The 23,178-nt window shown below is 38.5% G+C and overlaps 1 protein-coding gene across 5 annotated transcripts in view; it reads left to right on the top strand.

The window, feature by feature from the left end:
* LOC124133593 (procollagen C-endopeptidase enhancer 2-like) overlaps nucleotides 1–21,626 on the top strand; it is a 229,584-nt gene extending 207,958 nt beyond the window's left edge. For 4 of the 5 annotated variants that reach the window (XM_046498042.2, XM_046498043.2, XM_048383921.1 and 1 more), the window contains 4 exons: nucleotides 3,163–3,307; nucleotides 7,783–7,862; nucleotides 15,756–15,905; nucleotides 16,595–21,626. In XM_046498042.2, the coding sequence (XP_046353998.1) occupies nucleotides 3,163–3,307; nucleotides 7,783–7,862; nucleotides 15,756–15,905; nucleotides 16,595–16,968 (749 nt within the window). In that variant the 3' untranslated portion in view covers nucleotides 16,969–21,626. The remainder of the gene's footprint in view (nucleotides 1–3,162; nucleotides 3,308–7,782; nucleotides 7,863–15,755; nucleotides 15,906–16,594) is intronic. The other variant, XM_046498044.2, reaches the window with a different exon arrangement.
* The last annotated feature ends 1,552 nt before the right edge of the window (nucleotides 21,627–23,178 follow it).

Genomic DNA, 23,178 nt, shown 5'->3' with positions numbered 1-23,178 from the left:
CTTTTGGCATCAATAACACCACCTATTTTCTAGATATGTCAGTTGACCTATTGTGAGTGTGTGGATGGTTGAGTGATTGGTTGAATGAGTGGTTGAGTGAGAGGTTGAGTGACTGAGTGATGTTCAATGCCAATCAGCAATATACATTTCACCTGTATGTCCTCCTGTCAAATAACATGTTTGTCTCATTGCATGACCTGATAATGTTGACGTATTCAGGAGTGTGGCAGCCATGAGTGACACAATCTTACAATTCTTTGGTCACAAGATGAGATCAATATGGCACTGAAGGGTAGAAAAAAAATAGCACTTAAGTACCCAAGTCTGTAAACAACATGCAGATTTCAGTCGATTGCAGGATTTGCAAAGCATGAGTACTGTCAAATGGGCGTTGACTGACATTTTTCAAATCTATTCATGATTTTTATCAAGGTGCTCAAGTGATCTGACTGGGCACTGCCATTTTGTTTGAAGTAAATGCAAGCGATATGACAGGTGGAATCTGATTTGTCAATAGATGGGACATAACTTGTAACAGCCACTGGTGTTACTGCAGCTGAGCCATGAAATTCCTGCCTAGATTGGCAAGGGTGGAAACTGGACTTTCATAGTCATTTAACTCCCTTGCCTCAGAAGATGCCAAAGTAATTTCCCACACAAACGACACAACTTGTCTTTTTCTTAGCAAAGTCAGTGTGCATCAATACATTGGACCGCATGTTGCAACATGCCTGTTTGAAAAGTTAAGATGCAAATAAACTGTGAGTTATCTCCCCAGGTTGAACACGATAGATCCCTCACAATAAACATGTTTTGTGAACAAGATAAAACAAAATAATGTTCTATTTATTGCATATTTTACCGATCTTCATGAACGGACTCTGAAAATTGTAGTGTCCATGATGCTGACTGCAAGTAGCTCTGGTCTCATTGTGAGAAAATATTGATTTCATATTTTCAAATAAATATATAATTTCATTGCTGAATACATCATACAAATACTCATTGTTGATGTGCGACTTTATTCCATCAAACCACTCATGCCCTTCTTGGATTATTCCTCCTGCAGTGTTTTATTGTACCCTAAACAACTCCCCCTCATCGTGTAATTCTTAAATAGAGTATAGTTTTGCTCTAAACTATAAAAGTTAAAGAACAAGAATGCTTGCATCCGAGTGCCTTGACATTTTAAAACAGAATTTTATTCAATTATTTGACAAGTTTTAAGAATCTATTCCACCTACTGATGATAGATGTGGCTTCATAGACTTGATTAAAAGTTATGACAGAACCTTGTTATCACGGATATCTTAGATCACAGGGAGGGGGTGGGGGAATTTGAAAGCATCATCACTTCAGCCAATTCTGACATAACCCAAAAAGTGTACTTTATTGGAGAAGTGTATTTTACACGCTCCTTTGATCTTTTAGTAAAACATCTCAGAACCAACAAGAAAACCCAACTGGCCTATTTGTTGTGTTTTATACTGATCTTCATGTCAGTCTGTATGAACATGTGCGACTTCATCACACAAGGTGATGTCATCATAACAAGGTTGTCATAACCCTGTGCCAACAAGGGTCTCAGGCATTCTTGCAATGGTGATTTGACAGTGAGTGAGTTGGTTAGTTTAGTGCCACTGTGAACAGTTTTTCGTTCATACCATGCATGTCAGTCTGGTGTGAAGGACTTGAAGAAGTCATCTTCCCGAGGCAAGAGAGTTAACTGACTATAAAAGTTTCCACACTTGCCGAACTAGGCTGGTATTATGGAGTTACATTATGGCTGGACTAACAAATCTATGCGTAGTCCAATCAAAATTGCACACCAAAATCGAAATCCGGTTCGTAAACTGTCGTGTAGATTTCGATAGATTGCAGGATTTGCAAAGCATGTGCACCGCCAACTCGTTGTCAGCAGATATGTTTTTAATCAAGGTGCTCACGTGATTTGATGCATTTCGTGATGTAAGACCCGTTGTATCACAATATAGATCTTGATTTTGATCAGATCGTCCTGACCGGGCGCCACAATTTTGTGTGAAGCAAACGCAAGTGATACGAGAGGTGGAATCTGATTGGCCCATAGGAGAGGCTTAGAAGTGACAAGACTGGTAATAGCCACTGGTGGTGCTACGATCGAGCCCAGAAATTCCAGCCTTGTTCGGCATTGGTGGAAACTGGACTTTTAAAGTCAGTTAACTCTCTTGCCTCAGGAAGATGGAAGAAGCAGGTCCTAGACATTTGTCATTCTGGTGAAACCCATGAGCGGGGGTATGGTTCTGACAAACCAGGAAAATTATTCAGGGTAAATCTGGGATTCGAACACACAATCTTGGTATCTGGCATGCTGCACAGTAAATAGGAGCTTCTTTAACACAACTGGGCCACCTGTGCCCTCAATGCACTAACATATTATCATCTGGTACTAAATATAAATGTTTTACGTTTTTTAAGATAAGTCTTGAAGCAAAAAGAGATTTAGCAGATTTGACCATGTGTACATTTCCTACTGAATTTGCTTGTGCTCGAATTGGATGACAAGGCTTAATTCTGATATTGGTAGACACCACAAAATTCCAAAATCTGAAAGATTATGTACATATTGAAACCTAAGCAATATAAAAAATCTCTATCATTTCACCTATACATGTTAATGTCCGTCCTTAAAAGACATTCAAAAGCAATACATCCCAAATAAATATGTAGTTCGACCCTCAGTCCAACAATTTATTATTTGCCTCATGGCAACCGCAGGTTATGAAGATTTAATATCTTTTCTGTTGTATTTCAAAAATGCCTTGAAGAGCAGAAATGTACTTAAATGAATGTATTTGTAAAATGATCTTGCACTATATGGTATTCACATCATGTATTTGGTCTTTCATACGAAAACATTTGAATTTGAATTTGAACATCCAGCTATGGTCAATGAAATAGTGTAACCTGTGCTGATGCAAATGGCCAATATATACTGAGGGAAACAAATAAGGGAACACATGAAAGTACACGTTCCTTTATTCTTTTCCAGGTTTCTTTGCATGCTTTGAATTGCTCTGTGGGTGAAAATCCGGAAATAAATAAAGGAATAGTGGGATAAAGTGGTGTTCCCTTATTTGTTTCCCTCAGTTTATTTGTAAAGTTGCTGTGCTTCTGTTTCAGCTCAGTGTTCTGACCCTCAGTTGCTGATCTACAATGGTTTTGCCACTAAGGATATGCTGCCTGTGAAGATCCTGTGTGGCCAGCTGGCTGCTTATGACAAGGGCATGAGCAAGTACTTATCCACCGCATCGAAAATTGTTATACGGTAAGATCGCACTTTGTATCCCTTAATACTGTACCTGGGTTTGAACCAATTAGGATGACGTCACACTGTTGTTTTTGCAGTTAGTTCTCAGCCAGGATTCTCTGGCCATTCTGAACATGTAGAACTAATGCAAGTGTAGGTGATTATGAAAAATTGTGAAGAAATTATATCTCAGCCATAACATGGTTGAAGTTGTAGAGGGGCGGTCGGGTAGCCGACTCACTCACTCACTCCACTCATTCACTCACTCACTCACTCACTCACTCACTCACTCACTCACTCACTCACTCACTCACTCCATGATTATTGCACTTACCCCTCTACACAGCTGTGTTTTTTGGAAAAAATGTGCGCACTATACTCAAAATACGGTATACCAACTCAGACATTAAATTGACTCTGAGCCGACTAGTCCATTTTTAGCCCCTTAGTACCGAGCGCCAAGCAGGGTAACAACAAGTACCATCTTTTAACGTCTATTGGTATGAAGCAGCTAGGGATCGAACACCAGGCAGACGCCCTACCACTAGACCACGGAGGCAGTCCACCTTAACAGATTCTCACGATGTCTCCATGACTACACATATGTACTTTCCTTGCCACTGTAACTTGCAGGAACCACTTGATCTGTATATTCCTGCTTCCTGTATCTGGCAAGCTCATCAGTACCTTGCTGTCATTTTTCCTTTGTTTTGTTTGTTTGTTTGTTTGTTGTTTAACGCTGCACTCAGCAATATTCTAGCTATAGTAAGGTGGCTTGTAAATAATTGAGCAGGGACCAAACAATCCAGTGATTGACATCATGAACATCGATCTACACAATTGGGATATGATGACATGCATCAACCAAGTTAGCGAGCCTGACCACCAGATCCTGTCAGTCGCCTCCTTGACAAGGATAAATCGCCTCTTACGACCCGATATTGGTGATTTTGAATCTTCCAAGTGGAGCTTCTGGTACCTATACCGTGCTTGGTCATGGTGCCACGCCATCTTTCACATTCTCACTAATTGTTATTGTTTCAGACCAGAATCAACAATACTCCAGCTTCTTTGATAGGCATTTAGAAGTTGGAATACTAAATAAGGATAAGAATTTACGGATGAACAACAATTAGGAGCGACTTGCTTGATAACGGTGTTAGAACCTACATCGAAACATCGCTCTTAATTGTATTAAAGAAGTTTTTCATCCATAAATTCCTATCCTTACTTAGTACTCCAGATGTAAGACACCAGCCTGTAAACATTAGAGTCGGGTCTGGTATTATAAGCAATATTATTCACTAGGGATGTCACGATTCACTGATTGTACCGATGCATCGGTAGATAATTCTCACGATACGAGATACATGTAAATTTATATCGATACGAAATTTTATTGAAATCGGTATCCACTTGTTCGTGTATCAATTGATTTTTTATTCAAATCTAAATGTCATCATATTTTCTGAATTTAACACATATGAAAACTTGTTAGTTTCTGACACTTGTTTGAATAAACCTTTCTAAATATTATTATTTTACAAAATAATCTGCTGATAGTGATTAGAACACATAATTGTGAATGTAATATGTAATTATAAAGTTTGTTTCTAAAATTATACATTAAAGGTCGGTATTGCTGTATCGAGATAAGTATCGTATCTTGACCTCAAAATCAAGATATGTATCGTATCTTGACCTCAAAATCGAGATACGTATCGTATCGTGAGGTACCTGTTTCGTGACACCCCTATTATTTACTGTAGCATACTTTTGTGCATAGTTTGCAAAATATAGTGAGTGGTCTACTGGTAATTTACATTCCAACGGATGACATGATAACCGATTTCAGATATTTATAAATCATACCAAGGTAGCTTTTCTGTTTCAACATTACAATGCTACTGGTTGATGCAGGCAGTTTCATGACAGTTTTTATTTTGAAAAAAATCTGTTAATATTATTTCATAAATAAATGGGTTTTTTAACAGTCAGCCTTGAACTATCTGGTATGTGAAATAGTCCCAAAATATTGCTGGTCAGTTTGGCTAGCTAGTCTTAAAATGTACTGGACAATTTCAAATTCCACTAGCTTAAATATTCAAAAGTTCATTTTTCCAGAAATTTTATTCTGCAAAAGCATCCATAGAGTAAACCCAAATTGCAAATCATGCGTTAAATATTATGAAGTGGGGTGACTACAGCGCCATCCAGTGAAAATTTGCTCAATAATTAAGACTTCCTTTGTTAATTGTTCAAGTCATCTACAAGTGGAACAATTTGGCTATCTTTTATTCCATGGGAAATTTGTCCATTTCCAGTAGTCTGTTGTATGGCACTGTATTTGCAATACTGAATATAGAATGCCATATTCTACACATCTCAGTGGGAAACATGAAACACTGTTGCTTAACCATTTACCATCAGTATAACAGGAAGTGAGAAGTGAGCAAGTTCAAACTCATCTGCAGGAAGCTGGAAGCTGGAAAGTGTTTAACCTTAATGGACAGTCTTTAACACATTTTCTCTTTTTGAGTTGTTGCTGTAGAATGAGTTTTGAATTTCAGATCGAACTTCAAATGCTTGAAATGTCAGCAGTCTGAAATTAATCGTTATGTTCACACCATGTGAAAATGTTAATCTGACAACCGCATCTCTCTGACATGTGCACTTGGTGACATTTACCAGGAGGATGAATGTAATAAAAGAGTCTTCGAGCAGATTCTTAATTGTGTGCAAATGTTTGATGGTGTGTTGGGGGTTCTGAGTTCACCTCCATTGACCATGTGGTAATTAAAGACACTGAGCTGTGAGGCTTGTTTCTTTGAGCTCTGACAGATCCATGTACCAGTTAACAGAGGAGATAGATAATATTGTCTTGATTTGACATCAGACAAAATTTTGCAAGCGTTATACGGTTGTGATTTTTATCTCACCTGATGTGAAATTTTCTGCTGATGTCTGCGGCTTGTCTTCCGTTCTTCCTGTTGTCAGGGAGGTCGGGTAGCCTAGCGGTTAAAGTGTTCTCTCATCATGGTGAAGACCCGGGTTCGATTCCCGACATGGATACAAAGTGTGGAGCCCATTTCTGGTGTACCCCGCAGTGATATTGCTGAAATATTGCTAAAAGCGGCGTAAAACCATACTCGCTCACTCTTCCTGTTGTCATGGATATTTACAAAGAAACAACAAGATCTATATATGTGAGGCATAAACTCTGTAATGAGATCTCTGACAATGGGGAGAAGTGTTATCCATTATCTGTCCATTGGCTTGACCCCAGTCGGGATTCTTGGTCAGAATAGGTCCCCAGCTACCTATGCTGGTTGTCACTACCTCTATCGTACATTCACCCTATGCACTCAAATGAATTAGACTGCCTCCGTGGCCTAGTGGTAGAGCGTCCGCCCGGAGAGAGGAAGGTCCGGGGTTCGATCCCCGGCCGCATCATACCAAAAGACGTTAGAAGATGGTACTTGTTGTTACCCTGTCTTGCGCTCGGCATTAAGGGGCTAAAACAAGGACTGGTCGGTTCGGAGTCAGTATACTGTGTCTGAAGGGGTATTCATGTTAAACTGCGGCATGGTATCTCAGTGGGCTAGCACTATAAATCGGCATCAGTCGGGACTAGTACAAGCAGCCACACACACACGTGCATGCATGTCGCTATATAAGTGCAATAATCTTGAACGCGGCGTTAAACGCAATTTCACCTCACCTCACAAGAGAATTAACTCACTCGTCCAATGCTAGATGACCAGATGGTGGAAACAAGAATACGTACATACACCCGAATCACAAGTGTCAAAACATGTGGTGTCACCTGGGCAAGTAAATAAGTTCAAATGTGCCTCTGTTCAGCTAACGGAATGGGTACCCGACATGTGAGGTGGATGTAAACACCCTCTAGTGCTGTAGGCAGCTTGAGTTGTATACTCCTCAGAGTTGAGAATGGTATCTGGAATTCAAACGAATGTACTGGTCGGGGAAGAAATAAAACCGCACTGGAGAACATAGTACCTGGATACCTAGGTATATAAATGTATAATATTTTAATACTATACTTAGAGGTGACCAAATGGACTTGCTACTTGGTTGATAGTGCATCATCATACTCTGATGACATAGATCCTTGCTTACAGTATCAATCACTGGATTGTCTGTCTAGACTCGATCTTACAGGCTGCTGTCAGGACTACGCTGGAATATTGCTGAGTGCGGCATTAAACAACAAACAAACAAACATTGTCAGGACATAACTTGTGATATCTTTTTTGAAAAGATGGATAAGCTTGACACTTTAGGAAGGTCCTAGCCCCATTACAAGTCTCTGAGAGTGGCATTAAAATCAATATTTGAGTTTGCAAAACAAAAAATTAATAATTTCTCAGAAACATCTATGCATTTAAGCCTTAGGCCATACAAATAATAACTAGTAGTAGAATTATCATCATTATTATCCTTATTATCTTTTTTACATGATGTTGCAGGTTTGTGTCAGTGACTGGCAATACTTTTGGAAGCACTGGATTCAAACTGAGCTGGTCAGCAGTGAGGATACCTGGAAACGGTAAGTGAAATGTCCAGATGAAACTACAGTGTGTTGCCTGCAGTCACTATACAGAACACATCCTCAGTGAATCTACACATCCTTGTTTGTTTAAGTCGTAAAAACTACTCAAAAGAAGTTAAAAACACCAACTTGTCAATATGACTATAGTTAATCTGTCACAGCCATGATAGACTAACTATAGTCATTTGAAAACATTGGGTGTTCTTTAACATCTATTGAGTAGTATATTATACTTAAGGAGTGTTTAAGGTGATTAGTGCCGATGTAAAGTCTGAAAGTATACCCCCCCGCCTTTCAAAGTATACCTGGGTAGATTCTGGGGCCTTCCAGAATCTACCCCGGAGTAGATTGTGGGAGCACACAGAATCTACCCCCTCTCCCAGAATCGACCCCCGGGGCTATACTCTGGGAGTTTCCAGAACTCTGAAGGGGGTTAGAGTTTGGCAGCTTACACAAGTAAGGGGGCACCGGTGGCCCAGTAGTCTAAGGCGCCACAATTCGCTGTGCAGAGTTGCATCCCTTGGGCACGCCAGAAATCTATGATTGTGGGTTCGAATCCCGGTTCGCTACAATTATGTTTCTAGGTTTGTCAGCGCCATTCCCGTGCTCGTGGGTTTCACCGAAGTGGTAAACATCTAAGACCTGCATCACTTCAGGCTTTCCTCCCACATTAAGCTGACACGCCGTGATATAACTGGAATACTGTTAAAAGCGACGTTAAACCGAACTCACTCACTGTTGTTTTAATTACCATACATTCTTAATACTTACTAAGACAGTTTGTTCATAAGATCATTTTCCCCAAGATATCCAGGGTACAGGGACAAATGTGAATTTGAGGCTGACAAAATATAAAAAAATAGGACAAAGATTGGGACGAAGCTAATATCTCTGACTAATATTAACTGACTTAATATCATCGACTAGTCAGCATTGATTTTAGATTAAGTTTTTTTGGGTGAGTTTCAGCAGTGTTTATTTTGGCCTCTTGTAATTATTTCCTGCCATTTTAATGCTGAAAATAGTCCCCAGTTCTCGATTCCAAATATTGAGTTGATATCATCAGAAGAATTTAGAATTTATTTTTTGTGACCACAGCGATAAAATGATTTAGCCTTTTACCAAATCATATTGGCCGCATGGCACACAGAAGGTTTTACAGTATTGAGGTTAACACTCTGTAATGAAAGTTCTGTGTATAATTGACACCAGTAGCATGTTTTGGAAATAATAGGAGATGGGTCAGACAACTTGGTGGGTTTCATGCTGTCGGGGTGAGTGAGTGAGTGAGTGAGTGAGTGAGTGAGTGAGTATGGTTTTATGCCACTTTTAGCATTATTCCAGCAATATCATGGCAGGGGACACCAGAAATGGGTTTCTCACATTGTATCCATGTCAGGAATCGAACCTGGATCTTCGGCATGACAAGCGAACACTTTAACCACAAGACTACCTGACCGCCCCTTCATGTTGTAGACTGGTTGGGAAATGTTATGAATGCTTTAATGGCGCCTGATTCTGCAGTCTGGCTGACATTGGTATGATGATGAAGCTCTCGGTGGGTTTGACTGGCAGCGCTTCCTCCTGGGAGAAGTCCCTTTCGCTGTCTGGGGTGCGTGTAGAGGGGGCAAGGGCCCTGATCTGATGATGAACCTAACAAGCCTGACTGTGCCAGGATCACCCAAACCCTCTTTGCTGCCATTTTGTATTTTAATCTATAAATAATCTAAATAATAATGATGATGATGATGATGATGATGAACAGAGCTATAGATAAGCTGTGTATTTGCATAAAATAACCCCCCCCCCCCATAAAAAAATATTCAAAACCCAATTACTTTCAATTAACTTGCATACAGAAACGCATGCATTAGATGGAAAACACAAATGTATAAAACAGCATGCGTAAATATTCAATGAAGCTTTTTCAGCATGCGTACAATGGAGCTAATTTACGAAACACAATAACAGGCTAATTTACTTTCTGAGTCAAGCTTATAGTTAGAACCCTTATATACATCAAAAACATTATTTATTTATTTTGGAAATCTCAAAATGTTAACTCATTTTGGGAAAAACCCAATAGAGTGATGAATAGATGAGTGAAAAAATATTGGTTACCCAATGAAAAATGTAATAACCCAATTAAAATAAAAACCTTCCAGTAAAAACTCAATTGCTCAAAGAGTTATCTGGAGTTCTGTCATTCCATTCATCAAGCTATATTATTATTACTCCTGTTAAAGGATCAGTGTGCATTTGAATTACATTCCCAGCTCCCTAGTGAGTACACATCACAAGCTGCCTTATAATAAACTTAGAAAGAGGTTAACTTAAGAAAGTATGGGTTAAGACACAACGCTTTGATAAATTTATTCATTGTTCTTCATATGTTCTTTATATTAATACTCTTATTTTTATTCCCCACACCCCTACCCCCACCCCCCTACCCCCACCCCCTCCCACTTTCAGGTAGTGGGGCATTAAATCTGTAAAACTTTAGTTTGGACTAAATATGGAAATGAAAGACTAAGATTAGGTGAGATTGGTGCCATCTTTCTAGTGGTTTTCTAGTAACGTATTCCAGCTCCACTGGAGTAACAACAAAGAATAACGAAATGATGAATAAGTTATGTGTGGTGACATAGAAATAGAATAGTGAGTTTTTGTCATTAAACAATATATCACATGACTAATTATGGGTCTGGGTAGTCCTTTGGGTACCTGTTCCTACTCATGACCAACCTGACCCGAGTTACCCGTACCAGCCCTAAGTTACTCACAATGTCACTCTGTGCAGAAACAGCAATTGATATTTCCAAATACATTTTGATAATTTTACATCTTCACTATGAATCTATGATGTGTATACCCGCCATGATATTGCTGGAATATTGCTAAAAGCGGCGTAAAACCATACTCATTCACTCACTATGATGTGTATAATGATCAAAAAAATTCTGGCATCCATAAAACATGATCACAAATCTACACTTTCATCTGGCAATTAGTTAAGTCGTAAAGTAGAGAAAGGTTATTTTTCAAGTTAATTACAAGCAGGTTTATTTATTTCCGTAAATATCTGAGGCACCCTCACCCCAGAAAATTAAATTTCTATTCTCTGAAGACCAATGGCGCTCACAGTAGTATAGTTGAAGCAAATATTGTCAATCCATTCATCACCTACAGATGTGAGTTCAGATAAATAAGATATCTGCAATTTGTTGCAAATGGTAACGCACTAAGAAAGAGCCACGGAATTGGGCTACTTCGTCATTTCCCGGGCGATGGACACATGACCTCATAAACTGTCATTGGTCTTTGGAGGATTTGATGAGAAACTTGTGTGGGTTAAAAGACACAACTTAGAGTTCCACTTTCCTTAAAGAAATAAGAATTCTAATCACAAAATCAAACTGCAATCAGTTTCTCTTCCCCTTAAAAAACTCCTGTGATCCTAGAAGAACCTCAAAGCACTGGCGATTGAATAGTGTTGAAATGGGACACAAAATGAATGTAATCCTTTAGACATTAGGGCTCTCTTTGGATTCCAAATGATTTCAGAAAAAAACATAGACTTTTACTCAAATTAAGTAATAGGGAAAGTGGTTAGGTTTTCACTTTATTCAGGGAAGAAAAACGATGAATTAATTCCTTGCAATTTTTTTATTTCTTTGCTACAATGGTAACCGTTTTAGATTAACTATTGAAAGGCACTAAAGTAGATTTTTTAACCAAATTACGGCTTTGTTAGGGCAAGTGTAAGATTTCCCAGTGGGATCTTAGCAAGAGGACCAAACTGCAGAATGACATTCCATCTAGAAATACATGTGTATGTTTTTATGAAACATTCTTTGTGTAAGTTTCTCTGGCTTGTTTGTCGGTGTATTGCTTGATTATTTGTCTTTAGAAATGTCATGGAAATGCTGAAGAATGTTTCAAACTGTTTTTACGCTATCCAAGTTTGAAATATTATCTGCGTTATATAATAAGAGACATTTTCTCATGTAACTAATGTTTTTATATATACTACACAGAAGAAGTTTGTCATAGCCAAAAAACAAATTTTTTAAAGATTATTTTGAGTAGTATATGTAAAATGAGATCTAAGTTCTCATTGTCGCCAAACAAAGATCTGAGGACATCCCATTACGGGTCAAGTCAGAACGACCTTTCGCGAACTTTGACCGACCACTGAAATGACTCACAAGATGTCGACATCTCGAGCTTTACGGCACTCGTTTCAACCTGGTGACTTCCATTTCAGACTCCGCTTGAAAAATATGTTGACACAGTTCTCGATTAAAATTTTGAAAACTTAACAAATGAACATTCCAGAATGTCTAATACTAGTATATGGCTGAGAATGTATGGCAGTGCTCCCTACATACTGTGCAACGCCTCTTCCATTCAAATGTTTCTCCCATGGAAGCGATAGATAGATGATGATTTTGATGGAATCAGGTGTATGGGCCGTAAATGTCATTCGGAATACCCCGTGTTAACGTTTTCGAGGTTTCATGATTAGAAAACACATTCCAACTGTCACTTTCATGATCTGGTAAGCAACACTTTGATTGGTCACATAAAAGATCGTTCTAACGTGACCCGTAGTTGGATGTCCTCAGATCTTTGCTTAGCGATAGCGAGAACTAAGATCTGATTTTAATGAGATTGCAGAAACCCAGGCATATATGAATTATGAATTTACAAAGACTCTAAAATGTTTTGGAGTTGCTATATTCTGTATCTTTGGAATACAATCCGTTGCTGTTTGCAGTTTCTGCTTCTTGCATTTATTTACCACTTCAGAAATTTCCATGTGAACAAAACTCAAAAAACAATAAATACAGAAAACACAAATGTTCCCAGGACAGAACACCATTTTGAGTGTAAATGTCATGGCACTTCCTCACAACAGTGTGTATAATATCCACAATACAGAACAGTTGTTATTGTTTAGAATTGTCCATATACTTGTTTTGAGATACACAAATCAGATCTCTAAACACTCCACTCATTTGTACTGAGACTTTGACTTTGATGCTAAGCCGATTGCCTGATTAGAAAGTCCACCTGACATGATCTTCAATGAAGGTTTATCAAGGTTTGACAGGGAAAATCTGATTTCAGTGAGAATGAGAATGAATCTGCTGGTCAGGTGATTATTTCTAAATCTTCATGGACGGTGGGTAGCCTTGTGGTTAAAGGGTTTGTTGTCACCCCAAAGGCCCAGTGGGCGGTCGGGTAGCCTACTGGTAAAAGCGTTCGCTCGTCACGCCGAAGACCCGGGTTCGATTCCCCACATGGGTACAATGTGTGAAACTTATTTCTGGTGTCCCTTGCTGTGATATTGCTTTAATATTGCTAAAAGTGGTGTAAAACCATACTCTTCTCCTGCTTCAGATGTATCTGCTTTTTACTGGTTGTCCAAAAGTGTATACTCACTTAAACCCTTAAATCTTTGAACTTGCCAAACCTCCAGTCATAGTGTTCTAAGTACCACCCCATGTTTGTTGAAGCCTCATTGAGATATAGAACCTTTTCTAATCTGAGAAAGCATAACAATACATGAATCTCATAAAGTCTGAGTTGGATTCACAGACTGGTAAGTCCTTCTTTAACAATGTCCAAGATTATTGAACCTCAAAGTAAACACTATGGAGGCACACTCAAAACCTATTTCTAGCATCAGTTTGGAAATGTGTTTTTTCCGAAATCAATGGCGGTTACTACGACCTGGGTTATGAAGAACTAACCTTTTCAGTGGTTTCAAACAGTTGGACACAACGGGTCTATAAAACCTTTCAGCAAACTCAACTCCAATATTGAAAGACAGGTTTTAATGAGATTGGCCAATGCAGTGATGGCCTGTAACGTGTTGCCTCGAGTGCTGACATGCTCTCGAACTAAGCCCATGGTGTCACATGACTCCTTTGACAACGATCTCTTCCTGATGTCGTGCTGGAATGTCATTCCAACTAAGATTTTTAAAACAAGATCAATATTTTCTCAGTCAATTTAGATTAATTATGGCAATGCTGAGTATTGTGAAATACACAAGCCTAATAGAGGTTTCCCCAGTGGCTTGACAATAGTGGATGAGAGACTGACACAAAAGTAAAGGCCAATACATCAGGGACCATCAAATGATGGTTAGATCACCATCTTGTAACAAATCCATGTCAGCGCCAATGGTATTTTTAATGGTTGGTCTGGAATTCGACTGACAGGCACTGGGTTTCAAAGTGATTTGGTTTCAGGTAAAGAGATGTACACATGAAAACAATAGAAAAATTAGTTTCTCTGCGATGAAGTGTGATATTATTTTCATACCTGATTAGGTCTGAATATATACCGGTGAGTGTCTGATTAGAGTGAACCTTACTCAAACAACCTGAGAAAACATATGGGACATCACAATGATCATTTACTGTCATGCTTGTTCTGCCCATTAACTCTGGGGATTCTGTGGCAAAATAGGTCCCAGAACCCATGTATTAACTAATGACGATCAGATGGTGACAATGTGTGGCATGGTCAGTGGGTGTCAGCATTCAGTCTCTATTTTGACCAACCAGAAACATCCAGCCTCAAATGTTGAGCATACTCAGTTCCCTTTTTGGAGAAGCATCCAAGACTATTGCGATTACATATTGATGCATGCATGCGTGCGTGCGTGCGTGCCCTTCTTGATTCTCCTTTCAATAAAACAGGAAATCTGTTCATTTTTTCAAGAGAGGGAAATATATGTCCAGATGGACCAGTTGGTGGAGAAAAAAAGGTTGTTTCATTTTTTAGTTGGATGGTATTTTCAGAAGAGCAGGCAAAAAATACAGATGGCCTCATGTATTGCATCTTATCACTGCCACTACGTCAATTGGCACAATATTCAACATCAAATGTCACTTTTAGTTTCAACAAAATCTGTAAATGCACTATCATGTGGCAGGATTTCAGCCCATGGTCTGGTTTGTTTACAGGATGCCGGGAGTACTACTGTCTGGTGTCAGGCAACAAACACAACTTCATTTGCAAATTGCGTGATTGGCAGGTGCTACCAGTGAGGCAGGACATGCTTACCCTTTTCGTGAACACCAGGAGTCATCAATGATTTTCAGTGATTCATTCATTTAATTTGCACTGCTATTTTGCCTTTATGCCCAACGGAATCTGTTTCATCAGGTATTCAAAACTGGTTATGATTCATTCATTCATTCATTCATTCATTCATTCATTCATTCATTCATTCATTCATTCATTCATTCATTCATTCATTCATTCATTCATTCATTCATTCATTCATTCATTCTTATTTATTTATTTATTTATTATTTTTTTTGTTTAACGCCACACTCAGCAATATTCCAGCTATATGACGGCGGTCTGTAAATAATCGAGTCTGGACAAGACAATCCAGTGATTGACAACATGAGCATCGATCCACGCAATTGGGACTGATGACATGCATCAACCAAGTCAGCGAGCCTGACCACCAGATCCCGTTAGTCGCCTTTTACGACAAGCATGGGTTGCCTAAGACCTATTCTACCCCGGATCTTCACGGGCCTCATTCATTCATTCATTCATTCATTCACATAATTCAAAAAGTCAATCCCAGAGAAATCTCAGGCTCGAATATCTGCCAAAACAGGTTCCAAAATCTGCATTATAATGATGAAAGTTTTATGAGTGGATCATTGAACATCATTGAAGACACCAGGTGTTCCTGAGAAGCGTGATCATGTCCTGCTCTAATGGTAGCATCTGCCGCTCACACTATTTTCATTAAAAGTTTTAAGTGCCAGTGAGTAGGGAGGTGGTAAAACATGTTATTTGTATTAACAGAGTAATATATTGTTTTGCACACATGGAATCTGTTTTTTCCAGCAGGAAACTGTGACGAGTTTCTGTGTGAAGGAGGGAAGTCCTGCATTTCCACGATATGCCCCTCCATGCCCCGCTACTGCATCAACAAGTCCCTGCGATGCGATCGCATCCCCAACTGTGGGCCCTTTGACGACAGTGATGAGAGGAGATGTAAGATGGCGTGTACCAATAAACACACTATCAAGAAACACTGTACACTTATTTGACAAATTGTAAAAAATACAAATTAACTGATGTTTATTATATATGTAAATTGTTGTAATATGGTAGCTTGTTACCAGTATGTTGTTTACAATTTCATGTATTGATTGTGTCAATATAAACAAATGAAACTTGGTCTGGAGGTGTAAAATTGAAAAACCCAGTCCTTCATGCAAATTCCTATCTAAGTTACAAATATTTTTCATCAGAATGTGTAAGTTCAATAAACGTAACATCAGGCAATCATTATGAAGATTAAAAGAACACGTATCCTACACTTTCAAACTTATATATGTTGAGTTATTTGGCCATACATTTATATTTAAAGGCCATGAAAACTCATTTTTATCGTCTTGTGGTTTAGCTATAATATGCCATCAAAATACATTTGTTCAAGAAGATTGATAATATTTTGTCTAGTTCGTAATTCCATTTCAATATGACTTTTATGAATATAAAAATTGTCTGATATTAATGAAGAAGTGAGCTTTTCTTCCTTAACTAAGCTGTACAAGTAGCATCTTTGTTGGGATGTGTGAATTCATTTTATGCCCTCTGATGAAAAAAAATAAATCCTGGTGATGAGAGATGCATTTTAGTCACGGCCAGTGAACATATTTATTTATTCTATTTTTCAGGTCCCCGAGAAATCTTGATAATGACCGCTTGCATAGCTCTGCCCAGTCTCGGTGTCATTGGACTGGTCATTCTAGTTGTATACTGCTATCGGTCAAAGCATGTCACAAAGTCGTTGTCACAGGAACAGCCATTAGCCAATCAGAGACAGGTATCTCGCGACTCCATGAGTCCGTCACGGAGTCAGTGTATGATGCATACAAGTTTCATCGATGGCAAAATGGGTGGTGAGGGTGATGGGGGACACATGGACAAGATGGACAACGGCGCTGTACCTCCCCCCGAACCTAGTTTTAAGACCCATCAAAAACGTGCCTCTTATCACATGATGAAACAGACGTTTGAAGACAATAATTTTGTCATTGCAGAAATTTAACTCATCGTTTCATTTAAGATTTAGTGTTAAACATCACTATTGTAATCCCTAAGGAATGAGATGCCTGTTCAGCTGCTGAATGATGAATGATGGGCAAGAGATCAAATATGAAGTCCCATCTTGATGATGAATGACAGCATTCAGTGTTCGAAATGCAGAGGATGAATCAGTGAACATGATCTGTTTGCTAAATAACAAGAATCCCCATTGCCATGATGAATCCTGGAGACATAAAAGTGTCTGTAATGATGTCTGCAGCATCAGTGAGCTTATGGAAGAGACTACACAGTGTCCCAAGGAAGTAGTTCTTAAGTCCGAAAGGATACACTATTCATCACAGACAATACGGATCCAAAGAAGTCCGGTATTGATAGTATGATAATTCTTCTTTGATGGATATCCGGATGCTCATGACAGAGCACAACTAGTAATGATAAGACAATATGGTAGTTCCATCTCATTGAGGGCTATAGTGATGCTACTAATGTGTCTACTACACTATTGATAAGACATTAGCCTCCACACATACTTACTGGGGACAAATGAATGAGATGTGTCGTACACTGGGGAACATATTAACATGTCATGTTCACCATGAACATGTGACATTGTTATATTTCAGTATTACCTTTGACAACCAAATGACAAGAATGTTATTGCAGTAATTAATGTTATGAATTTGGTTAGATATCTGAAAGACTATTTGTGACAGTCATTGAAACAGCTCGACAGCTTATATATCAAGACCAGTGCATTTGAAGGATACATAAATGCTTGCAATATGCAAGGCATTATCATTGTCGTTTGATGATGATGATGTGTTGTTTCAATTCAGTACCATACACACTTAACCAAATGTGAGTCTGAGAACTGGTGTTTGATCTCTATTCAGGTCAGTATTCAAATGTTACACAGTATTGATAGTGTTACCATGCAGTAGGGATACTTATGCAAGGTTCAAGACGAACACACTGAACATGGTTGTGCAATGTGAATGACTTTTCTACCATTGTATTCATTGCTGACACATGGACAATGATTTGTGGATGCTAAAGCATCATGCATAATACATTACTCTGGAAACAAGGAGCTGAATTGGAAGTTTTTCTGTACCATTTATGTATTTATTGATGTTAAACATTGTTTTCAGCAAGTATCTAGCCATTTGTTAGATTTGATTCGTTCAGTCAGCTAGAACCCCAGATTGAATATTAGGTGTGCAGGATTAGCTACTCCTCAGTTCAGTCTGTTTTGAAGCAGCTGTATTTAATTATGTAGCCTGATGAAGTCATATCATTCCTTCTTTGATCAACAGCATATGGCCTGATGAAGTCATATCATTCCTTCTTTGATCAACAGCATATGGCCTGATGAAGTCATATCATTCCTTCTTTGATCAACAGCATATGGCCTGATGAAGTCATCTCATTCCTTCTTTGATCAACAGCATATGGCCTGATGAAGACATGTCATACATTCTTTGATCAACAGCATATGGCCTGATGAAGACATGTCATACCTTCTTTGATCAACAGCATATGGCCTGATGAAGACATGTCATACCTTCTTTGATCAACAGCATATGGCCTGATGAAGACATGTCTCACCTTCTTTGATCAACAGCATATGGCCTGATGAAGACATGTCTCACCTTCTTTGATCAACAGCATATGGCCTGATGAAGACATGTCTCACCTTCTTTGATCAACAGCATATGGCCTGATGAAGACATGTCATACCTTCTTTGATCAACAGCATATGGCCTGATGAAGACATGTCTCACCTTCTTTGATCAACAGCATATGGCCTGATGAAGACATGTCTCACCTTCTTTGATCAACAGCATATGGCCTGATGAAGACATGTCTCACCTTCTTTGATCAACAGCATATGGCCTGATAAAGACATGTCATACATTCTTTGATCAACAGCATATGGCCTGATGAAGACATGTCTCACCTTCTTTGATCAACAGCATATGGCCTGATGAAGACATGTCTCACCTTCTTTGATCAACAGCATATGGCCTGATGAAGACATGTCTCACCTTCTTTGATCAACAGCATATGGCCTGATGAAGACATGTCTCACCTTCTTTGATCAACAGCATATGGCCTGATAAAGACATGTCTCACCTTCTTTGATCAACAGCATATGGCCTGATGAAGACATGTCTCACCTTCTTTGATCAACAGCATATGGCCTGATGAAGACATGTCTCACCTTCTTTGATCAACAGCATATGGCCTGATGAAGACATGTCTCACCTTCTTTGATCAACAGCATATGGCCTGATAAAGACATGTCTCACCTTCTTTGATCAACAGCATATGGCCTGATGAAGACATGTCATACCTTCTTTGATCAACAGCATATGGCCTGATGAAGACATGTCATACATTCTTTGATCAACAGCATATGGCCTGATGAAGTCATATCATTCCTTCTTTGATCAACAGCATATGGCCTGATGAAGTCTTATCATTCCTTCTTTGATCAACAGCATATGGCCTGATGAAGTCATATCATTCCTTCTTTGATCAACAGCATATGGCCTGATGAAGTCATATCATTCCTTCTTTGATCAACAGCATATGGCCTGATGAAGTCATATCATTCCTTCTTTGATCAACAGCATATGGCCTGATGAAGTCATATCATTCCTTCTTTGATCAACAGCATATGGCCTGATGAAGTCATCTCATTCCTTCTTTGATCAACAGCATATGGCCTGATGAAGACATGTCATACCATGTTTGATCAACAGCATATGGCCTGATGAAGACATGTCTCACCTTCTTTGATCAACAGCATATGGCCTGATGAAGACATGTCTCACCTTCTTTGATCAACAGCATATGGCCCAATGAAGACATGTCATACCTTCTTTGATCAACAGCATATGGCCTGATGAAGACATGTCTCACCTTCTTTGATCAACAGCATATGGCCTGATAAAGACATGTCTCACCTTCTTTGATCAACAGCATATGGCCCGATGAAGACATGTCTCACCTTCTTTGATCAACAGCATATGGCCCGATGAAGACATGTCATACATTCTTTGATCAACAGCATATGGCCTGATGAAGACATGTCTCACCTTCTTTGATCAACAGCATATGGCCTGATGAAGACATGTCATACATTCTTTGATCAACAGCATATGGCCCGATGAAGACATGTCATACCTTCTTTGATCAACAGCATATGGCCTGATGAAGACATGTCTCACCTTCTTTGATCAACAGCATATGGCCTGATAAAGACATGTCTCACCTTCTTTGATCAACAGCATATGGCCCGATGAAGACATGTCTCACCTTCTTTGATCAACAGCATATGGCCCGATGAAGACATGTCATACATTCTTTGATCAACAGCATATGGCCTGATGAAGACATGTCTCACCTTCTTTGATCAACAGCATATGGCCTGATGAAGACATGTCTCACCTTCTTTGATCAACAGCATATGGCCCGATGAAGACATGTCATACATTCTTTGATCAACAGCATATGGCCTGATGAAGACATGTCTCACCTTCTTTGATCAACAGCATATGGCCTGATAAAGACATGTCATACATTCTTTGATCAACAGCATATGGCCTGATGAAGACATGTCTCACCTTCTTTGATCAACAGCATATGGCCTGATGAAGACATGTCATACCTTCTTTGATCAACAGCATATGGCCTGATGAAGACATGTCATACCTTCTTTGATCAACAGCATATGGCCTGATAAAGACATGTCATACCTTCTTTGATCAACAGCATATGGCCTGATGAAGACATGTCATACCTTCTTTGATCAACAGCATATGGCCTGATAAAGACATGTCATACATTCTTTGATCAACAGCATATGGCCTGATGAAGACATGTCATACCATGTTTGATCAACAGCATATGGCCTGATGAAGACATGTCTCACCTTCTTTGATCAACAGCATATGGCCTGATGAAGACATGTCATACCTTCTTTGACCAAATGCATATTGCCTAATGGAGTCTTGGCATACCATGTTTGATCAACAGTATTTGACCTAATGGAGCCATGCCATACCTTCTTTGATCAAAGGCATATTGCTCAATGAAGTCATGACATACCATATTTGATCAATGGCATATCCACTAATGGAGTTATGTCATACCTTCTTTGATCAAAGGCATATTGCTTGATGATGTCAAGTCATACCAATCCAGTCCAAAAGCATATGTTTGAAGTTAAGTCATACTATCTTTGATCAAAGGCATATAGCTTTGATGAAATCATGTCATACCATCTTTGATCAAAGGCATATTGCTTAAAGTCAAGTCATACAATCTTTGATCAACAGCATATGGTCTAATGGATTCATGTTATATCATCTTTGATGCACAGAGTATGGCCTAATGGAGTAATGTCATACCTTCTTTGATCAAAGGCATATTGCTTAATGAAGTCATGTCATACCATCTTTGATCAACAGCAGAGCTATTAAGCAGACTCATTATTCACTGGATGACTTTCAGTAGTGTATACATTTTGTAATTGTTTAAAGTTAATGCTTGCTCTCTGAACAAATTTGTGTTAATTGGTATAATATATGATTATTTAACATGCTAACCCAATAACTTGATACATTGTTGCTTCTTTTTGTAAAGGTCACTGAATTAATTTGCTTTATGCTGATATTGACCAAACAAGGAAATATTGTAAATTATGAAGCTTGAAAAACATCTGAGACTTTTAACTTCATTCATTTTGTGTTAGTACAGATATCACGTGAACAGTTGAATCACAAAAATACATTTCATGCACTTAACCATTTCTGCAATATTTACTTTATTTACATTGTGGAATTGTTGTTTCTCATTTTTATGGAGCTTTATATTTTCTGAGTAACAACTGTTCGTTATTAGTTGGTAGATTCATGTGTTCAACCATACTACCGTATCTCTGTTGCAAATATTATAGTGCACATTCAGTGACATTCTAAACAGTTATGCCAACTTTTGACTATAACAAAACACTCCGTTATTTGAAGTCCTTATATAGCTTTAGTATAAGTTACCTGTGCTAATGATGTGTGCAGTCATTCAAATACATGTTTTTGCTGAAAAGAAACTAGATTGTTATAGTAACAATGTTTATTCAGAATTTGTGTTAATCTATTGTTACACTGTCATGGTTTCATCTATTTGTAATCAGAAAACTAATTTCTTATAACATAATTTCAATAATAAATCCAACAGACATTTCATTGAAAGTACAATATATACTATGCATATTCAATTTAACTGAACCAGAATATAAGTATTCAAAGGAGCTGAAATTTTGAAGTTAGGTGTATCTTTAGGAATCGGTTCATGTTCCAAATTTTTGTAAAAAATAGCAACAAAACCATTTCCTTAATCATAAGAAAGGTGAGCATATCCAGCCCCAGTGGTGACGGCCATCACAAACACATGCAAAGGCAAAGCAAGTGTTCACCTGAACAAACATGGGATTATGGCACAAGTCAAAGAATGAACTGCAATGGATATCATGTGTCAAATTTGTGTCTACCATTAAACAGTTTAAGCTGTTCATATAGATAGATATATCACATGTTTGTTTTAATGTACTTTGTTAGTCATAAATAATTTGCTAAGCGATTTTAATCAAAATTGTTAGACCACCTGTGGAAAAATGAAAATATCTTTCAACTTTAATTTCCAAACTTTTGTGATTGTGGAATAATGACCCCAAAAGCAACTAGTCTTTTATTGTTTTTGCATTGATGCTATTGATGAAGTTATGTTAATGATGAATTTGACTGGAGTGGAGGACTGATGTAGCTAACTGGTTCAGTGTAGGGTAATGTATATATGTTTTACGGTCACTGACTTACTTGATGGGAAGAGTTGATTGAAATACCATACCATTGTGTTAAGGTCGGACGAGTCCTTCGTTTCAACAGGTAACTCGGGAAACCAAAAAATTTGATTATCCAAAACAATTCTTTTGCTTTTGTTTTTTGGAGATTACCTCAGTTTTCATACATTTTACAGGCCCTGTTTTTGTTGTTGACCCAGGTGTAATTTTTAACGTGGTCATTTTGTTGAACTTGGTTCACTATAAGGGCAGATAACTCACACAACACTTCTTAGGCTTGCTGTAAGGTTATAATACCTTGGTTATATTTATAGCCCAGCTGTCCCCACCCCACAACTACCCACT

Source organism: Haliotis rufescens, unplaced genomic scaffold, assembly GCF_023055435.1.
Source record: "Haliotis rufescens isolate VD_foot unplaced genomic scaffold, xgHalRufe1.0.p SCAF_5, whole genome shotgun sequence".
NCBI lineage: Eukaryota > Metazoa > Mollusca > Gastropoda > Lepetellida > Haliotidae > Haliotis > Haliotis rufescens.
This window is presented reverse-complemented; position numbering and strand designations above follow the sequence as displayed.